At 48.0% G+C, this 17222-nt stretch overlaps 1 protein-coding gene across 1 annotated transcript in view; it reads left to right on the top strand.

The window, feature by feature from the left end:
- The window catches only part of Ret (ret proto-oncogene), a 43139-nt gene extending 26451 nt beyond the window's left edge, over positions 1–16688 (top strand). Inside the window, exons 12-20 of the mRNA XM_051155175.1 lie at positions 48–195; positions 1664–1771; positions 2614–2828; positions 2923–3045; positions 4785–4855; positions 6345–6482; positions 8444–8543; positions 14877–15024; positions 16347–16688. Coding sequence (XP_051011132.1) covers positions 48–195; positions 1664–1771; positions 2614–2828; positions 2923–3045; positions 4785–4855; positions 6345–6482; positions 8444–8543; positions 14877–15024; positions 16347–16504 — 1209 coding nt within the window. The 3' untranslated portion in view covers positions 16505–16688. The remainder of the gene's footprint in view (positions 1–47; positions 196–1663; positions 1772–2613; positions 2829–2922; positions 3046–4784; positions 4856–6344; positions 6483–8443; positions 8544–14876; positions 15025–16346) is intronic.
- The last annotated feature ends 534 nt before the right edge of the window (positions 16689–17222 follow it).

Genomic DNA, 17222 nt, shown 5'->3' with positions numbered 1-17222 from the left:
GTTTCCCCTCAGCTCTGCTAATGGCCCCTGTCTCTACTCCAATGTAGGAAGATCCGAAGTGGGAGTTTCCGCGGAAGAACTTGGTCCTAGGGAAAACCCTGGGAGAAGGCGAGTTTGGAAAGGTTGTCAAGGCCACAGCTTTCCGTCTCAAAGGCCGGGCAGGGTACACCACGGTGGCCGTGAAAATGCTGAAAGGTACCTCCAGGGCCCATGGCTGTGGGTGGCTGCGACCCTCCTTTCATGAGACCTCCCCCTAAGAGCCCCCATTGCTGTTCTATGATGGCTGCAATCCGAGCACCGCCATGGACACGTAGCAGTGTCCCTCAAGACGCATGGTGACGGTAGAAGATTCTGGGTACCGCTTCTGCACTGTGTCAGGGAAGAGCCCAGGCCTTAAAAAGTTTTAAAGCCCTTTAGGATTAAACTGATAGTTGTCAGCACCCAATCTGCTCCATTCATTCCCTTCATCCATGAGGTTTCTGGGGTCCTAGTGAAGAGACCCTGTCCATAAGACCTGCCCCCCATCCTAGCGATCCCCGAGTCTTCTCTGCTGCTGTGTCCAGTCAAGCTCTGGGTCTGGCTCTCACCGTGCAGTCAGACCTTTCTTATACAGGGGTGTGACTCTGGCCAGAGGCTGTGGCTGTCCTGGGTGGGTAGCCCTCACTGTGGTCATGTTTCCAGCCTCATGAGCTGAGGGCCCTGTGGCTGCCAGACTGTGCGGTGAAGAGCTGCTAGTGCCTAGCTGTGTTCTAGTGCTGTGGTTAGGGACTGCAGCAAAGAGTGCTCCTGGTACCTCCCCAGACCCTCACACAAAGTTCAACCCTCAGACTCCTGGTCTGTCTAGACCTGTCTCCCAATTATGCCTGTCCTTCATCCCACACCAGTCTACAGACCAGAGGCAACAGTGTGTCACCACTAGCTAGCCAACCAGGATGGCTACATGTCTGACATTTTGTGTACCTATGTATTCAAGTACCTGCCCTCAGAATATGCTTTCCTATGACTTGGGTAAAAGCAGGTCACCTTCACAGTGTGCCAGATGGAATTAGGCACTCAAAGGAAGTATGGCCTCTACCTCACTGGGAAAATGCAGGCCTGGTGTGTGGTGTGCCGCAGAATGCTAACGCTGCCTTCGCTCTGGTACGTTCGTGCAGGATCTCACAGTAACTGAGCATAAGTTCCAAGCATACAGTAGAAGCATTAGCGAGGCCGCAGGACTCCACGCTGGCGTCAGGCAGCAGTGGAATGGGAGACCTGGGCTTAGGGTAGGGTCCTCACCTTTCTTCAAGACCTGGCTGTGTAAGCAAGTGTTTGGGGACATAGGCAAGACCGCTGTCCTTCTGGAAAGACTTTTTTTTTTTTAAAGGAGAGAGTCTCTGTAGGTTTTCCCCTGCTGAACGGAGCAGCTAAAGAGAGGCACTGCCGTCTGTACAAGCGGTGACCCTGTTAACACGAACGTCGCTCTGTAGGCTTTTACCCAGGGGTACATGAAGCCATTGTTGACTTGACTCTGAGGACTGTCAGGAGCCTTAACTAGTTGGGTGCTAAGCACCTCCATGTAAATCCAGGCCATGTCTGTGAGGCAGTCTGTTCCCTACTCAATGTGGTCACAAAGGAAGCCCAAGGGCTGAGGCAAATCCAGGCTCTCTGTGCTGGGTTTCAGAAAACGCCTCCCAGAGTGAATTACGAGACCTGCTGTCTGAGTTCAACCTCCTGAAACAAGTCAACCATCCACACGTCATCAAGCTGTACGGGGCCTGCAGCCAGGACGGTAAGTAAGGCCAGCCAGATGACAGGATGGCTGGGCAGGTGACTGCCAGCGCGAGGCTGGGATCCCTCTTCTGCCCTTTGCTGTCCTTCTCCCACTCCACTGAATTCTCCTTTCTGGAAGCAGGGCTTCTGGCTCTGCTCTTGGTGTGGAGTATCTGTGTCTGCTAGCTGAGCAGGCACACCTCGCAGAGGTTTGTGTTTGTAGCACTCCTTGGGCCTGCTGAGCACAGGTCTGTTAGCACCCACTGTGGGGAGCTCTGAAAATGAATGAACGAATGCATCCTGGGGACCTACAGAATAATGAGTATGCTGTTAACCACAGGTGACCCCCAAACCCAGCCCTGCCGGGAAGGACCATTATCAAGTCTCTGGCTCTGTGTGTGTGTCTGTCTGTCTGTCTCTGTGTCTGCTCTCTCTGTCTCTGGCCTGACTGCAGCCCGTAGGAATCATTGAGGGCAGGCAGGTTCAGGGAGATGGACTGCTGCAGAGCCAGGCTAAGGCCAAGACTGAGATGTGAGATGTGCACAGGCCTTCCTGCCGTTGTAGATTTTCCCTTTCCAGCCTAGAGGATCAAGGATGGAAAAGGGTATGAAGTCCTAGTCTAGGGCATGGTAGCCCACAGGGTAAGGCCGAGAGCAGTGTCCATCCACTCGGGCACCATGGTCAGTGTGGGCCAGGAGTGAGTTGGCCTTCCATAGCTTTGTGATCCATAGAGCCTTGACTGCTAGCTGCCCAAAGCAGGGCCACACCTTCCCACTTGGTCGTGGAGTGACAGAGCATGCAGCTTCCCCTTTACGTGGCTGGCCTGACCCCATGCCCAGGGATGCCCCTCTTTGTCCCCAGGGCCACTTCTTCTCATTGTGGAGTATGCCAAGTATGGCTCCCTGCGTGGGTTCCTTCGTGACAGCCGCAAGATTGGGCCTGGCTACGTGGGCAGCGGAGGCAGCCGCAACTCCAGCTCTTTAGACCACCCCGATGAGCGGGTACTGACCATGGGTGACCTCATCTCCTTCGCCTGGCAGATCTCAAGGGGTATGCAGTACTTGGCTGAGATGAAGGTGAGAGCCACAGACACTGTAATGCCCCCCTGGTGCCCATCTCAGCCCCTGCCTACCATGGTTTCTAAGGGGTCTTGCTGCTTTCTTTCGGCAGCTTGTACATCGGGACTTGGCTGCCAGGAACATCTTGGTGGCTGAAGGACGGAAGATGAAGATTTCTGACTTTGGCCTGTCCCGAGATGTTTATGAAGAAGATTCGTATGTGAAGAAAAGCAAGGTACCAGGCCACGAGGGTGCTAGTGAGTCCCCTCCAGGAGGGCCAGTGGACTCACAGCTATATGGACAGGGCAGGGTTGGTACCCTTAGAATGGCCGGAAAAGTGGAAATCTATCCCATGCTGGGTGTCCAGGACTAGAACTTTCTTGCATATGATCTTCCTGAGGTCCCTGGTGTTTTGTTGTTGTTGTTGTTGTTGGGGTTTTTTGTTTGTTTGTTTTTGTTTTTGTTTTAGTCACCTTGCAAGACCTCCCCATACCATAGAACTAGTCTCTCCACTAGGGTTAGGGTTTTGCTCTCAGTTGCATAGTATACGGCTGTGTAACTGCTCTTCTGCTCCTAGGAAGGTGAAGTGAACTACACGGGTGATGTTCCTTGTCTTGTTGATTTACATAGGAGTCTAACTGGGATCTCTGGGTAAAACTGAGCCCAGGGATGCACTTGAGGGGTCTTGAGACATTCCTCCAAATCCAAGCAATATTGTGGACATCTGACTCACTGACATCATCCTGTTCCCATGGTGACTGCCTTGCCTTGCCTCCTGGCATCTACTCTCCTGAAGGCCCCATCTGACAACACAGGCAGAAGAAGTTCAAGGGCGTGCTCAGGGGGCTCCTGATGGCTGAGGCATTTGAGGCAGCACACACATAGCTTTGCTGTAAGGGTCACCACAGGATGTGTGTGCTGTGTTTGTGTGTTCTGTGCTTTCTGTAGTGATAGCAGGTCTCAGAACTGCATAAAGGAAGTAGAAGGGGCTGCTGTGCCACAAGGCAGAGGGTGTGACAGATCCTTCTACACACACACACACACACACACACACACACACACACACACACGCATATACATATCTTTCAGGGAGGCCTGACTCTGGGCTCCACAGACAATATTGTCAGGAGCACAATCGTACATCGTTAAGGGCAGAAGTACAAGGAAACGTGTTCAAGCAAATAGAAATGACTGTGAATGTGGGCTTTTAAAAGTGATAAATTCGGGCCAGGCGTGTTTGCACACGCCTTTAATCCCAGCACTTGGGAGGCAGAGGCAGGCAGATTGTTGTGAGTTCAAGGCCAGCCTGGTCTACAAAGTGAGTCCAGGACAGCCAAGGCTACACAGAGAAACGCTGTCTTGGGGAGGGGGGGAGACTTCCTCGTTGAGCCATCTGGGGCAAATGGTGATGTTAAAGGGCAGGACACGCCTGTTAAAATTGTCTGTTCTGTTGTTGGAAAAGATTTGTAAGAGCGGGTGCCTGCACTGCTGCTGGCTGGGGGGGGGGGTGCTCATTCTGAGATGCTGGGGAAACCCTGAGAGAAGGGAAAGTCAGCTTTGGTACACAAACATTTTCTTCTCCCTCAAGGCTTCTCAGATGTGCTCTTGGGATACTAGAAAGTTACCTTGCAGGGCTAGTTCTTGGCTCTGTCCTGAGGAAGCAGTGTTGTTCCCACCCAGAGTGCCTCAGAGCCCTGGCAGTTCTACCGTAGGTGGATTTCTTAGGTTTCTTCTTTGCAGGGCTGTGGCGCATAGAAAATTGCCCTCCGTGACTGTGAGTCATTACCCTGTAGAATCTTAACAAAGCCAAAGGTTCAGGCTGGAGCTGTGGCCCCTTCAAGAGTGTGGACAGCTGGTCTGTCCCTGAGACACGGTACCGCACGTTCCCTCTAGAGCTATAGTTAGGAGGACGTGGCTGACTACTTTGGTTACAAAGCTTAGAGCTGTACTGATGCCTTTTTCCACCCCCTCTAGGGCCGGATTCCTGTCAAATGGATGGCGATCGAGTCCCTTTTTGATCACATCTATACCACTCAAAGTGATGTGTAAGTATGGGAGTTGCCATCCTGGGGTGTGGGAGTTTTGGACCATGATGCCCTTCTCTTCAGCTTGGCTAGGGAACACCGGTAGTTCCGAGTACCTGTCTGCAATGTTAGTCCTCCACAGCGAGTCCAGGTTAAGAGGTCAGCAGCCATTCATTCAGCAAATGGCTGGGCCCAGGCAGCAGGTCAGCCAACCACAGTGGACTATGTAGAAGTCAGGCGAGAGGTGGGGCAGTCATAGCCCACTTCCTGCCTATTCTTCCACACCTCCCTCCTCTCCACTGGGTAGGACTCCTCTTCCATGAGTGCCAAGAGGACTATGACTCAGACAGGGTGGCCTGTGATGTTTACCTGCCCACAGGGGCCGCTCCACTGCCAGTAGCTTTATATGAGTTAGTGGACTGCTGTATCCCAAAGTGCTTAAAAGATGGGAGACTAGGACTAGAGAGGTGGCTCAGGGGTTAAGAGCACTGTCTGCTCTTTCAGAGGTCTTGAGTTCAATTCCAGGCAACCACATGGTGGCTCACAACCGTCTGTAATGTGATCTGATGCCCTCTTCTGGCCTGTAGGTATACATGCAGATAGAGCTCTCATATATATACATAAAATAAACAAATCCTTAAAAAAAAAAAAAGATTGGAGCTCATACTTGCTTTTGCACACAGATGACAAAACATGACTTGCTTTGCTAAAGACAAAATATTTGCTTCTGAAGTGCTCTGCAATCTGCAGGCATACAGGGCTTGAAGATAGAGTTCTTTCTTAAACAGTTTTAAACAGTGGTTTTCTGATAACATAAAGTTGACTTAGAAGAATTGGAAAATGCAAAGAAAATATAATGGGAGACAAACAGCCTTGAATCACACTAGGCCCCTCCCTCCTGGTGACCTCCTGCTGACCCTTCAGATCCCTTCTGTGGTGTGCATACATTATCACTGGGTGGCATATGTGTTTAGTTATATTTTTATTCCCATCCATAATGTCCTCTTATTAGTAAATATTTTCTATAAAAGTTTGAAGACTTGCTGGGCATGGTGGTGCACACCTTTAATCCCAGCACTTGGGAGGCAGAGACAGGTGGATTGATGTGAGTTTGAGGCCAGCCTGGTCTACAAAGTGAGTCCAGGACAGCCAAGACTACACAGAGAAACCCTGTCTCAAAAAAACGAAAACAAAAAAAGACTTTGGAAAACTTTCACATCACAGCCTGAGTTCTGTTGGTAGAACAGCAGCTCTTTAAGTGTCCATTGCTCCAATGGCAGCAGCTTAGGAAGGACTTGATAATCCCAGGGTCTGGTCCAGGTCGGCAGGTGGCGCTTGCCCAGCTCTGTTAATGCACCTGCCTGTACAGCAGAGCCAGGAGAAAATCCCTGCACATCATCCTCTTGGGTGCTGGCCCCTGGTGAGGTTAGTTATAGACTTAGACATCTGGGGTCCACCAAGAGGCTTTAGGGGCCAGGAAGCTGCTTACTGGTTCCCTCCCTTGCCACAGGTGGTCCTTTGGGGTACTGCTATGGGAGATCGTGACCCTTGGAGGCAACCCCTACCCTGGAATTCCTCCTGAACGACTCTTCAACCTTCTGAAGACGGGCCACAGGATGGAGAGGCCTGACAACTGCAGTGAGGAAATGTGAGTGGCCTTTACCTGCCCAGCCAGCCCCGGACGGGAAGCAAGACACCCACCATTCTTCTCCCATTCCCAAAAGGCCCTGCGCCACCAACCCTGAATAAGCTGGCGGATGGGGAGTGGCGGAGCTGAGCCCAGACAGCCATCAACAACCCCTGGCCCCGTGAGGGCTGGTGGGCTTCCTAGCAACTTCTGAGAGTTGATGGAACTGGCAAGCGCCCAAGGCCTCCTGTAAAATGTGTGGGAAGGCAAGTGCTCAGGAAGTAAGGTACAAAAGGGGGACAGACACAGCCTCAGCCAGAGTGTCAGAGACATTGTGTGCTTTGTGCTAGACAGCTAATCAGATGGTCCAGAGACCAGGTTAAAGAGACAGATTGATAGACACACGCTGGTACATCCATGCCATAACCAGTACCTACCTGAGAGCAAGGTGAGGCCTAACAGGCTGGGAAGATGCCTCCTTGAGCGTGGAGCTGGCAGTCAGTCACCAACATAGCAGCTATATCACAGCCCCAGATTCCTTGGCCACGCCCAGCTCCTGGGAAAGCAGAGGTTCAGGACAGAGGAAAGAGTGGTAGCCACATAAGCTTGGTTTTTGTTTTTGTTTTGTTTTTTGTTTTTGAGTTTTGTTGTTTTCTTTCTTTCTTTCTTTCTTTCTTTCTTTCTTTTTTCAAGTCAAGGTTTCTCTGTAGAACAGTCCTAACTGTCCTGGAACTCACTCTGTAGACCAGGTTAGCCTCAAACTCACAGAGATCCGACTGCCTCTGCCTCCCAAGTACTGGGATTAAAGGCATGTGCCACCATGCCTGGCTCTTTTCGTCTCTTTTCTTTCTTCCAGAGTCAGGGTTTCTCTGTGTAGCCTTGCCTGTCCTTGCCTCTCTTTGTAGACCAGGCTGGCCTTGAACTCACAGCAGTCCGCCTGCCTCTGCCTCCCTAAGCGCTGGGATTAAAGATGTATGCCACCACACCCAGCATAAACTTGATTTTTAAGCTTTTAAATTTTTGAGAATCCCATCAAAGTATGGAATGAAATACGATCATACCTAACTCCCTTTTCATCCCCCAGCTCCCCACATCCCTGCAACACGTCTCCCTCCCAACTTCATGCCTTATTTCTGGATAATCCATAAAGACCAGCTAAGACCAAACATACCCATACATGCACTGGTATGGGGTCATCCACTGCAACATGGGAATCTTCTCAGTGGCCACACCCTCTTGAGGAGAATGATTCTCCCCCCCACAGCAACTATCCACTGCCAGTAGCTCCTCAGTAAGGGCTGGGGCCTAGAGATCATTTGCCCCATATGTGCCAGAATTTTGGCCATCTTAATCTTACTGGTCATGTGTAGGTAACTACAGCTGTATGTGTTCATGAGTGTAACAGCCATGCCAAGACCAGAAGATGGCGCTCCTCCCTGTCCTCTGGACCTTACATTTGTTCTGCCTCCTCTTCCATGGTATTTGCTGAACCTTGGATGGGAGAGTGAAAACTGATGCATTCATGTGTGTGAGTGTGGGGGAGTGGGGGGCAATGGGAGAGAGAGATGGGATTTTTGACTAGGATTACAGAACCAGGCTTGGAATTCCCTCAAATCCAATCAGAAAGTGTAATAACCAGACATTGTGTTTGTTTCCACCCCTGAGAGTCTTCAGTCAGCTACTCCTTTCTACAGACTTTAAGGATTTTGCTTCCTACTCAACCACCATAGTGGGTGCAGGGTCTAAATAAACACTGTTCACTCGTGTTGGCCTAAGGAAAGAACAGTGAACCCCTCTGGAGAGAATGCCACCAGAGGGGGCTGGGCCACAGTGTCAGTGTCCAGCCCTTGGGTCCAACTCTGAAGCTCAGCCTTGCAAATGGTTTAGGAAGAGCCTAGAGAGGAGACAGTGGCCTTTTAGAGGCACCCTGGGTGTGGTGTCCCTGCCCAGGCCATCACCACCTGCCTCTGCTTCCCCCACAGGTACCGCCTGATGCTGCAGTGCTGGAAGCAGGAGCCAGACAAGAGGCCAGTATTTGCTGACATCAGCAAGGATCTGGAGAAGATGATGGTCCAGAGCAGAGTGAGTCCCAGGGTCCCTGCCAAAGGCTCGCCATGGGATGGTAGCCTGAGGCTCTCTGTGTTCCCACTGAAGGCCAGATGGGATGGCTGCACTATCCCCAGGGCAGGCAGCACACGATATCGCTCCCCTCAAGCCAGTCCTCTTGGGCCTTCCAATAGCAGAAGCATCTTGGTTTCTAGCTTTCTTCAGGCAACAGGTCTTCACAGGCAAGTACTGGAGAGTATTTCAGAACCAAAGGGAAGCCTTTGCAATAATGGAATGGAGTGTTGGAAAGTAGAATCCAAGCACGTGTCCTAAATGCATACGCTCCGAAGTACCTGGAGGTGGATGTGACTGGAGTTGGCGCTCTGGCACCCAAGAACGTGAGTGTCCCTCCAAGGGCATCATGCCGTCGACACGTGACCTGCAGGAAGAGGAGTCTTCTGAATTTTAAGAAGTTTATGTTGTCCCCCAGTTTTAATTGACTGCTCATGTAGAGACTCGTGTCAGCCAAACAAAACACGGTTGAATAATTTCTGCCTAATATTTATTGAGCAACTGTTTGCGCTGGATGTTAGGGAGACGGGTAAACATGACTGAACAGCCATCCTCAGTCACACATATTTCCACAGAAGCCTTGTCTTCATCTTTACTAAAAGTTCTAAACGTTATCCTTCCTTTGGATTCCAAAAGAGTACACAGTGTAGGCTCCCAGGGATAAAATGTAGCACTTTGTGTTGAAGGGGATGGCTTAGCCAATAAGAGCCTGCAGCACAATCATGAGGACCTAAGTTCAAAGCCCAGCACCTATGTAAAAAGCCAAGTGTGGCTAGTGCTGTAAAGGGCAAGGACAGAAACAGGAGGATTCCTGGGACTTGCTGAGAACCAGCTCCAGATTCAATGACAGACTCTGTCTTGAAAGACCAACATGAAGAGTAGCCAAATAGGATGTCGTCCTCACGTGTCACGCACCCACGCAGATAAGCACATACACCACAGTCATAGACACACATTCTCACACTGACAAGCTAAAAAAGAAAACTTAGTAGTTTTGTTTTTTTCCTTTTCTTTTACTAAAAATAGATTTCCCCCTTTCTTTCTATTTTTTTGTTTATGTATTTATTAATTTGGTTTTTAAAAAATATTTTATTAATTTATTCATATTACATCTCAGTGGTTATCCCATCCCTTGTATCCTCCCATTCCTCCCTCCCTTCCATTTTCCCCTTACTCCCTTCCCCTATGACTGTGACTGAGGGGGACCTCCTCCCCCTGTATATGCTCATAGAGTACCAAGTCTCTTCTTGGTTATTTGTTTTTTTGAGACAGGGTTTCTCTGTGTAGCCTTGGCTGTCCTGGACTTGCTTTTGGGTAGACCAGGCTGACCTCGAACTCATGTTGATCCACCTGCCTCTGCCTCCCAAGTGCTGGGATTAAAGGCCTACACCACCATGCCCAGCCAAAAATAGGGTTTTTTTTTTATACAATATATTCTGATTATGTTTTTCCCTTCCAGCTTTCCTCCCAGTTCCTCTCCAACTCCCCTCTCATCCACACCCACCTCCTTTCTGTCTCTTGTCAGAAAACAAATAGGCATCAAGAGGAAAATAATAAAGTGAAATAAAATGTAATAAGATAAATCAGAGTAGGACAAAACAAACAAAGGAAAATAACCAAAGAAAAAGCACAGGAAACAGAAATACATTTGTTCACACACTCAGGAATCTCATAACACAAACCAAAAAAAATACATGATATATATATAAAATATATTATACATATATATTTTATATATGTATTCATTCTGGCACAACAAGGAAGCCTCCAGAGATGTGGGTGGGTCCATCATCCGTTGTACATCTACTGCTGGGCATGCATCCTACCCTTGAGTAGTTTGTTTCTTCAGCCAGACTCCCTTGAGAAAACTAAATTTTCATTTGCAAATGCTCATCAGTTGGAGATAGCTTCTGGGTTAGGGATGGGCACTTAACGTCCATTCTCCTTTCGGTTCTAGGACCCCACCCGGTGCAGACCTATGTAGATCCTGTGTTTCAGTCTCTGTGTTTAGAAGGCGCCATTTCCTTGGTGTCCTCCATCCCCTCTGCCTCTGACACTCTTTCTGCCTCCTCTTTCACAGGATTCTCTGAACCCTGAAGGGAAGGATTTGATGGAGATGTCCCACTTAGGGTTGAGTGTTCCAAGATTTCTCTCTCTTTGCATATTGTCTGGCTGTGGGTCTCTGTATCTGTCCCCATCTACTGCAGGAGGAAGTTTCTCTGATGATGGCTGAGCAAGGCCCTCACCTATGACTATAGCACACTGTTCTCGGAGTCATTTTACTGCTACATTCCTTTAATAGAATAGTAGTATTTAGCTTTCCCCTAGGTCCCAGGGCTATCTAGTCTCAGGTTCTTTGTCACTAAAGCAGCGGGTTCAGACATATTTTCTATCTCATGGAATGGCCCTTTAGTCAAGTCAGATATTGATTGGTTATTTCTGCAAGCTTTGTTGCCACCATTACATTAGTATTCCTTACTGGGAGGATACCACTGTAGATGGAAGACCCATGTAGCTGGCTTGGTGTTTATGTTTCTCCTTTGGTAGTGTGCAGAGCACCTTCTGGTATCAGGAACACTGGCATCTAGGGGTGAAAGCGCTAGGCAGGCACCAGCTTGAGTTGTCTTCAGCAGCAGAGCCTTGCCGACACTGTGTGAAGAGCAGCCTATAGCCTTGGCAACAGCCTGGGTTGTTTGGGGGTTCCCATGGGACCCCTTTGGCCAACAAAATTAAATGTAACCCATTCCCAGTACTGGAAGCTTCAGTTGATGACAAAAGATGTCCAGCTGGGGCTCCATCTCCCCCATTATGTGGTAGTTGCCCTTACACTACCTTCATATAGATACATAGGTGTGAAGCTTCTACTGTGGTTTCCATAGCGCCCCTCTAGCGGTCCTTCATTTTAGCTCCTCTCCCTGTATTCCCTACTCTTCCCTCCGTTTCCCCATTTGATCCTTCTGGTCCAGCTCCCACCCTTGCCTATCCATAACTACTCTTATTTCCCCTTCCTAGAGAGATCTGTCTGTCCCCAGAGTCTCTACTCTATACCTAACCTCTGTGGTTCTGTGGATTGTAGCTTGGTTACTATTGACTTAACAGCTAACATCCACATATAAGTGAATATGTGCCAATATTTGTCTTTTGGGGTCTGGGTTACCTAACTCAGGATGAGGTTTTTTTTTTTTTTTTTCTAGTTCAATTCATTTACCTGCAAATTTCATGATTTTGATTCCTTTTAATGGCTGAGGAATATTTCATTATGCCAATGTGCCACTTTTTTTTTTTTTAATCCATTCATCTGTTGAGGGACATCTGGGTTGTATCCAATTTCTGAATTTCTGGCTGTTATGAATAGAGCAGCAATGGACATAGTTGAGCATGTGTCTCTGTAGTAGGGTGAAGCATCCTTTGTATGTATGCCCAAGGGTGGTGTAGACGGATCTTTAGATAGATTAGTTTCCATCTTCCTGAGGAACGGCTGCAGTGGTTTCTATAGTGACTGTACAACTCTGCACTCCCACCAGTGATGGGTGGGTGTTCTCCTTATTCCATGCCCTCACCAGCATGAGCTGTCATTTGTGGTCTTAGCCATTCTCACAGGTGCAAGATGAAATCTCAAAGCAGTTTTGATTTGCATTTCCCTGTTGACTATTGGGTGTTGAACATTTCTCTCAGCGTTTGAGTTTCCATCTTTCGAAAATCCTGTTTAGAACTGTACCCATTTTTAATTGGGTTGTTTTCGTGATATGCAGGGAGGGTTGCTTATTTATAAATGTTGGATATTAGCCTTTGATCAGATGTGTAGTTCATAAAAAATCTTCCCGTTCTGTAGGCTGCTGCTCTGTCTGAATGACAGTGTCATTTGCTGTGCAGAAGCTTCTCAGTTCATCCCGTTTGTTAAGTGTTATCTTAGCGCCCGTGCTGATAGTGTTCGGTTAAGGAAGGTATTTTAGAGATTAGCTCGAAGCGGGGAGGGAGACTATCTAAGTTAACAAAATTGGAGGTAAAAAGGAGGACATAACAATAGACACCGAGGAAGTCTAGGGAATCATAATGACACTCTTTAAAAGCCTATACTTCACTAAATTGGAAAATTTAAAATAAACAGATACTTTTCTCAGTTATGCCACCTGCTATAGTTAAATCAAGATCAGACAGTTTAAACAGACTTGTAACCCCTAATGAAATAGAAACAGTCATTGAAAACCTCCCAACCAAAGAAGGCCCAGGGCCAGTTGGTTTTAGAAGATAATTCTATTAGACTTTCAAAGAAGAATTGATCCCAATACTCCTCAAATTATTCTTCAAAATAGAAACAGAATTAACATTGCCCAATTGTGAGGCCACAGTTACCCTGATAGCTAAAACATGTTAAAATCCAACAAAGAGTCAGAACTACAGACTGGTTTCCCTTATAAGCACAGGTGCGGAAATTCTCAATAGAATACTTGGAGGCTGAAGCCGAGAGCACATCAAAAAGAGCATGCACCCTGACAAGGAGGTCTCGTCCCAGAAATCCAGGCATGGTTCAGCATGGGTAAATGGGCAAATGTAGTCCACTATATAAACAAACTGAAAGACAAAAACCAAACGAGCATCTATCTCATTAGATGCAGAAAAGACCTCTGACAAGGTCCAACACCTCTTCATGATAAAAGTCCTGGAGTGATCAGGAGTAGGAGAGACATACCTCAGCACATAGTAAAGGCAGTCTACAGCAAGCCCATAGCCAACATCAACTTCAGTAGAGGGAAACTTGAAGCAGTTCCACTAAAATAAGGAACAAGACGGGGTTGTCAGCTCTCTCCATATCTGTTCAATATGGTACATGAAGTCTTAGCTACAGCAATAAGACAACTGAAGGAGATCAGAAGGATGCAAGTGGGAAAGGAAGAAGCCAAAGGACCTGTATGTGCAGGTGATACGATAGTATGCACCAGTGACCAAAACATCACACCGGGAAACTCCTACAGCTGATAAACACTTTCAGCAAAGTCGCTAGATAGAAAGTTAACCCACAAAAATCAGTAGCCCTCCTGCGCACACATCACAAACGGACTAAGAAAGAAATCAGGGAAACAACACCTTTCACAATAGCATCAAATAATGTAAAATATCTTGGGGGTGCCTTTAGACAAGCAAGTGAAAAACTGGTATGATAAAAACTTTAGGACATTGAAGAAAATATTTGAAGAAGGTGTCAGAAGACGGGAAGACCTCCCATGCTCATGGATAAGTAGAATGAATATAGTGGTAGCAATCTACAGATCCAATGCAATCCCCAGCAAAGTAACAGCACAGTTCTTCACAGATCTTGAAAGGCTGATTGTTTGGCTTCATATGAAAACACACATACACACACACACACCCCAATCCTGACCAATAAAAACTATGAGAGTTATCACAATCCCCTATTTGAACTTGTACTGCAAAGTTATAGTGATGGTATTGGAGCAAAAATGGACCTGTTGATCAGTGGAGTCACATTGAAGACCCAACATAAATCCACACACCCATGGACTCCTAATTTTTTGAAAAGGAAACCAGAAATACACTGGGAAAAAAAGTCTTCAACAAATGGTGCTGGTCAAATTGGACGGCTGCATGTAGAAGACTCCAAACAGGTCCGTGCTTCATCACCCTGCACAAAACTCAACTCCAGATGGATCAAGGACCTCAACATAAAATTGATACCCTGAGTCTGACAGATGAGAAAGTGGGGAACAGCCTTGAATACATTAGCAGTTTCGTTGTTTCTTGAGAAAATTCTTCAAGATCTGTGGTACAGGCCTGTCCTGGGCAGAAGTAACAAGAGATGGCAAATTGGCAGTGTTGTAAAAACAGCCAGGATAGTACTGGAACTGGCTACATGGTTAAGCGGTGCAGCAGCAGGCACCTGACGTTTGCTGTGCATGGGAGTATCTGCCCTGGCATAATCCTCCCAGACAGCAGAGGTGCTGCTACACCCATTGGGTTGACTCTACCACTTGGCACACTGCACTTCTGCAAGCGTAGTGTGACCGCAGCGAGTGTATTCAGGCCCAGGATCATACAAAGAAGCCGCTTCCCTAACCCCCTGCTCTTGGTTGGAGTCAGGAGCCCCAGTGCTGTACCTCAGTGCCATCCTCCCTGACGGAGGGCTGTGGTCTTAAGAGAGAGGCCAAGAGATAGATAGTACAGGGCAGGGTCCAGCCAGATGCTCTGCTCTGTGAACATCAAGAGGCCCTGAGTGTGTTTAGGAATGGCACAGGGTCAAAGGTGACTGGCCATCTCTCTCTCTCGCTGTCTCTTTTGCAGGACTACCTGGACCTGGCTGCATCTACCCCTTCGGACTCACTGCTTTATGACGATGGCCTCTCAGAGGAGGAGACGCCCCTGGTGGACTGTAACAGTGCTCCCCTCCCGCGCTCCCTCCCTTCCACATGGATTGAAAACAAACTCTATGGTAGAATTTCACATGCATTTACTAGATTCTAGCAACGCTGTCCCCTCTGCACCACCCCAGCTCTCTGTAATGCTTTCTAAGAGTGTTTCTGATCCTAACGAAACCAAAGCCTATTCTGAACCCTTTTCTTTGTAAATATGTTGACTTTGCATCCAGTTTACATTCAGGCATTTTTGCAGCTATGTCTTTCTGAAAGGATGTGAAACATTAAGGTGTCATTACCACACGGCCCAGCAACCTAAGATGACACGGGAGAAGCAGATTAGAGCAGAATTCTCAGGGGACATTGGGAAGCAACTCAACAGCACTTCTGACTTCATTACTTAGCTTAATTTACCTGGTCTGGGGAGGGATTAAATTTAGCAAAGGGAAGCTGGCATCCCCTCAGCTTGCAGTGCTAATGTAGCTACGGGGGGGGGGGGGGGGACACCCAAGCTGCTCCTAGGCTGGTGTGTGCCTCCCGAAAGCCTTCCATACTCCCGCTTCTAGCTACTTGTCCACCGCCATGCAGTGTGGGGCTGCAGGGAAACCACATGGGCCTCGGGCAGACACCAGGCTGCTGCCTTCACATCCTTTGCACCCTACTCCCACCCCCACCACCCCCCGTTACGATGTTGTCACTTACAAAGCCAGTGCTAAACACTGAGCCAGTGCTTTCTGAAAGAACATAGTCTGTGGTGCTGTGGCCTTGCAATGGACAGTAAATACGGTTCTTGCCAAAACTCCTTCTTTGTCTTGGATTAAATACTTGAAATTTTTTCCGCTTCCTAACTTCATCATTGATCCTTTTTGAAGTCTTGGAGTTGTCAAGCACTTTCGAGCTAAGGTAGGTTCTATCTGCATGCTTCCTGAGTCACGGGTCCTCATTGGCTTTGGGTGTAGTGCTGCACGCCATGAGTACTGATGGCACTTCAGGGCAGCCTGTGTGTGCCCCCTGTGGGAAAGGAAGCCTTCCTCCTCCATTGTAGCTGGAGCGACAGATAAACAGCCTCTACCTTAAAGAAGCGTGTAGTGCAGCCATTTGCTGATACTTGACACTGTCCTAGGAGAACAGCCAAGCGGGTCACCAGATCTGTTTCAGATTTGAGACTGGAAACTCATAGATTGGTAGTGTCTGCTAAATTGACCTTTACAGGAGCACGTGATAATTGCCCAAAGTAGAAGAGTGTTTTTGGAAACCTGGGATGCAGAACCAGTAATGTAATTGGCACCGATAGCACAAGTTGGTTTAACCGTCAAAGGGAGTTTTGCCAAGGCCTTACTGTCTGCACATGAAGTCTGAGTTCTTCAGTGCAGAACAAATGATCTGTTTTCATTTTTAGGCATGTCAGACCCGAACTGGCCTGGAGAGAGTCCTGTACCACTCACGAGAGCCGATGGCACTAGCACTGGGTTCCCAAGATATGCAAATGATAGTGTATATGCTAACTGGATGGTTTCACCCTCAGCGGCAAAATTAATGGACACATTTGATAGCTAACATTTCTTTGTGAACGGTAATGGACTCCCAAGGGGAAGAAACATGCCAAGAGCACCAAGCCCACCGGCCCCTCTGTGCACATCACACTGGCCAAGACCAGCCCCAGGGGCAGACTTGTTTACTGTAGTTTGTTTTAGCTGGTTTCCAAAGTGGTTTTACTTCCAGTAGCTGGTGGTCCTCCCTCCCTTCTAGCACGCCTGCCCCACTGGGTGGGTTCTCCTAGTCTCCGGTTAGGTCCCCATTCTCTTTAAACATTGGGTAGCACCTCTGTTGGTCTGTTCATGAGAAGCCACCACGAGCTCTGTGTTGACATGTGCAGAGTCTGCCATTCACCACTTGTATGAGAAATTGTACCTGAACTGTTTGGTTTTACTGCTTGATAAAAACCTACACACACACACACACACACACACACACACACACACACACACACACACACACAAGTTTCTCAACATGAAGCACACAAACAAACAACATCAGTTGAAAAACCTGGCCAGCATGACCTGTCCTTGTTTGGAATGAAAGCTCAGCAAGAACCTGAATAGTTGCATCCAAGCCCACCAGGGCTGGAGCAGAGAAGGGAGCCTCAAATCAGCCCTCGGCTCAGCATGTGACATCCTCAATATAGATTTTTAGGTTTAAAAAAAAATGTAGCCTTTTCTTAAGGTAATGTTTTGTTTCAGTCGTGGTTAAATGGCTCTTAGATTTAGCACAATGG

This window comes from Acomys russatus, chromosome 13 (assembly GCF_903995435.1).
Source record: "Acomys russatus chromosome 13, mAcoRus1.1, whole genome shotgun sequence".
NCBI classification, from domain to species: domain Eukaryota; kingdom Metazoa; phylum Chordata; class Mammalia; order Rodentia; family Muridae; genus Acomys; species Acomys russatus.
The sequence above is the reverse complement of the archived record's forward strand: the minus strand, read 5'-3'. Positions and strand labels throughout refer to the sequence as shown.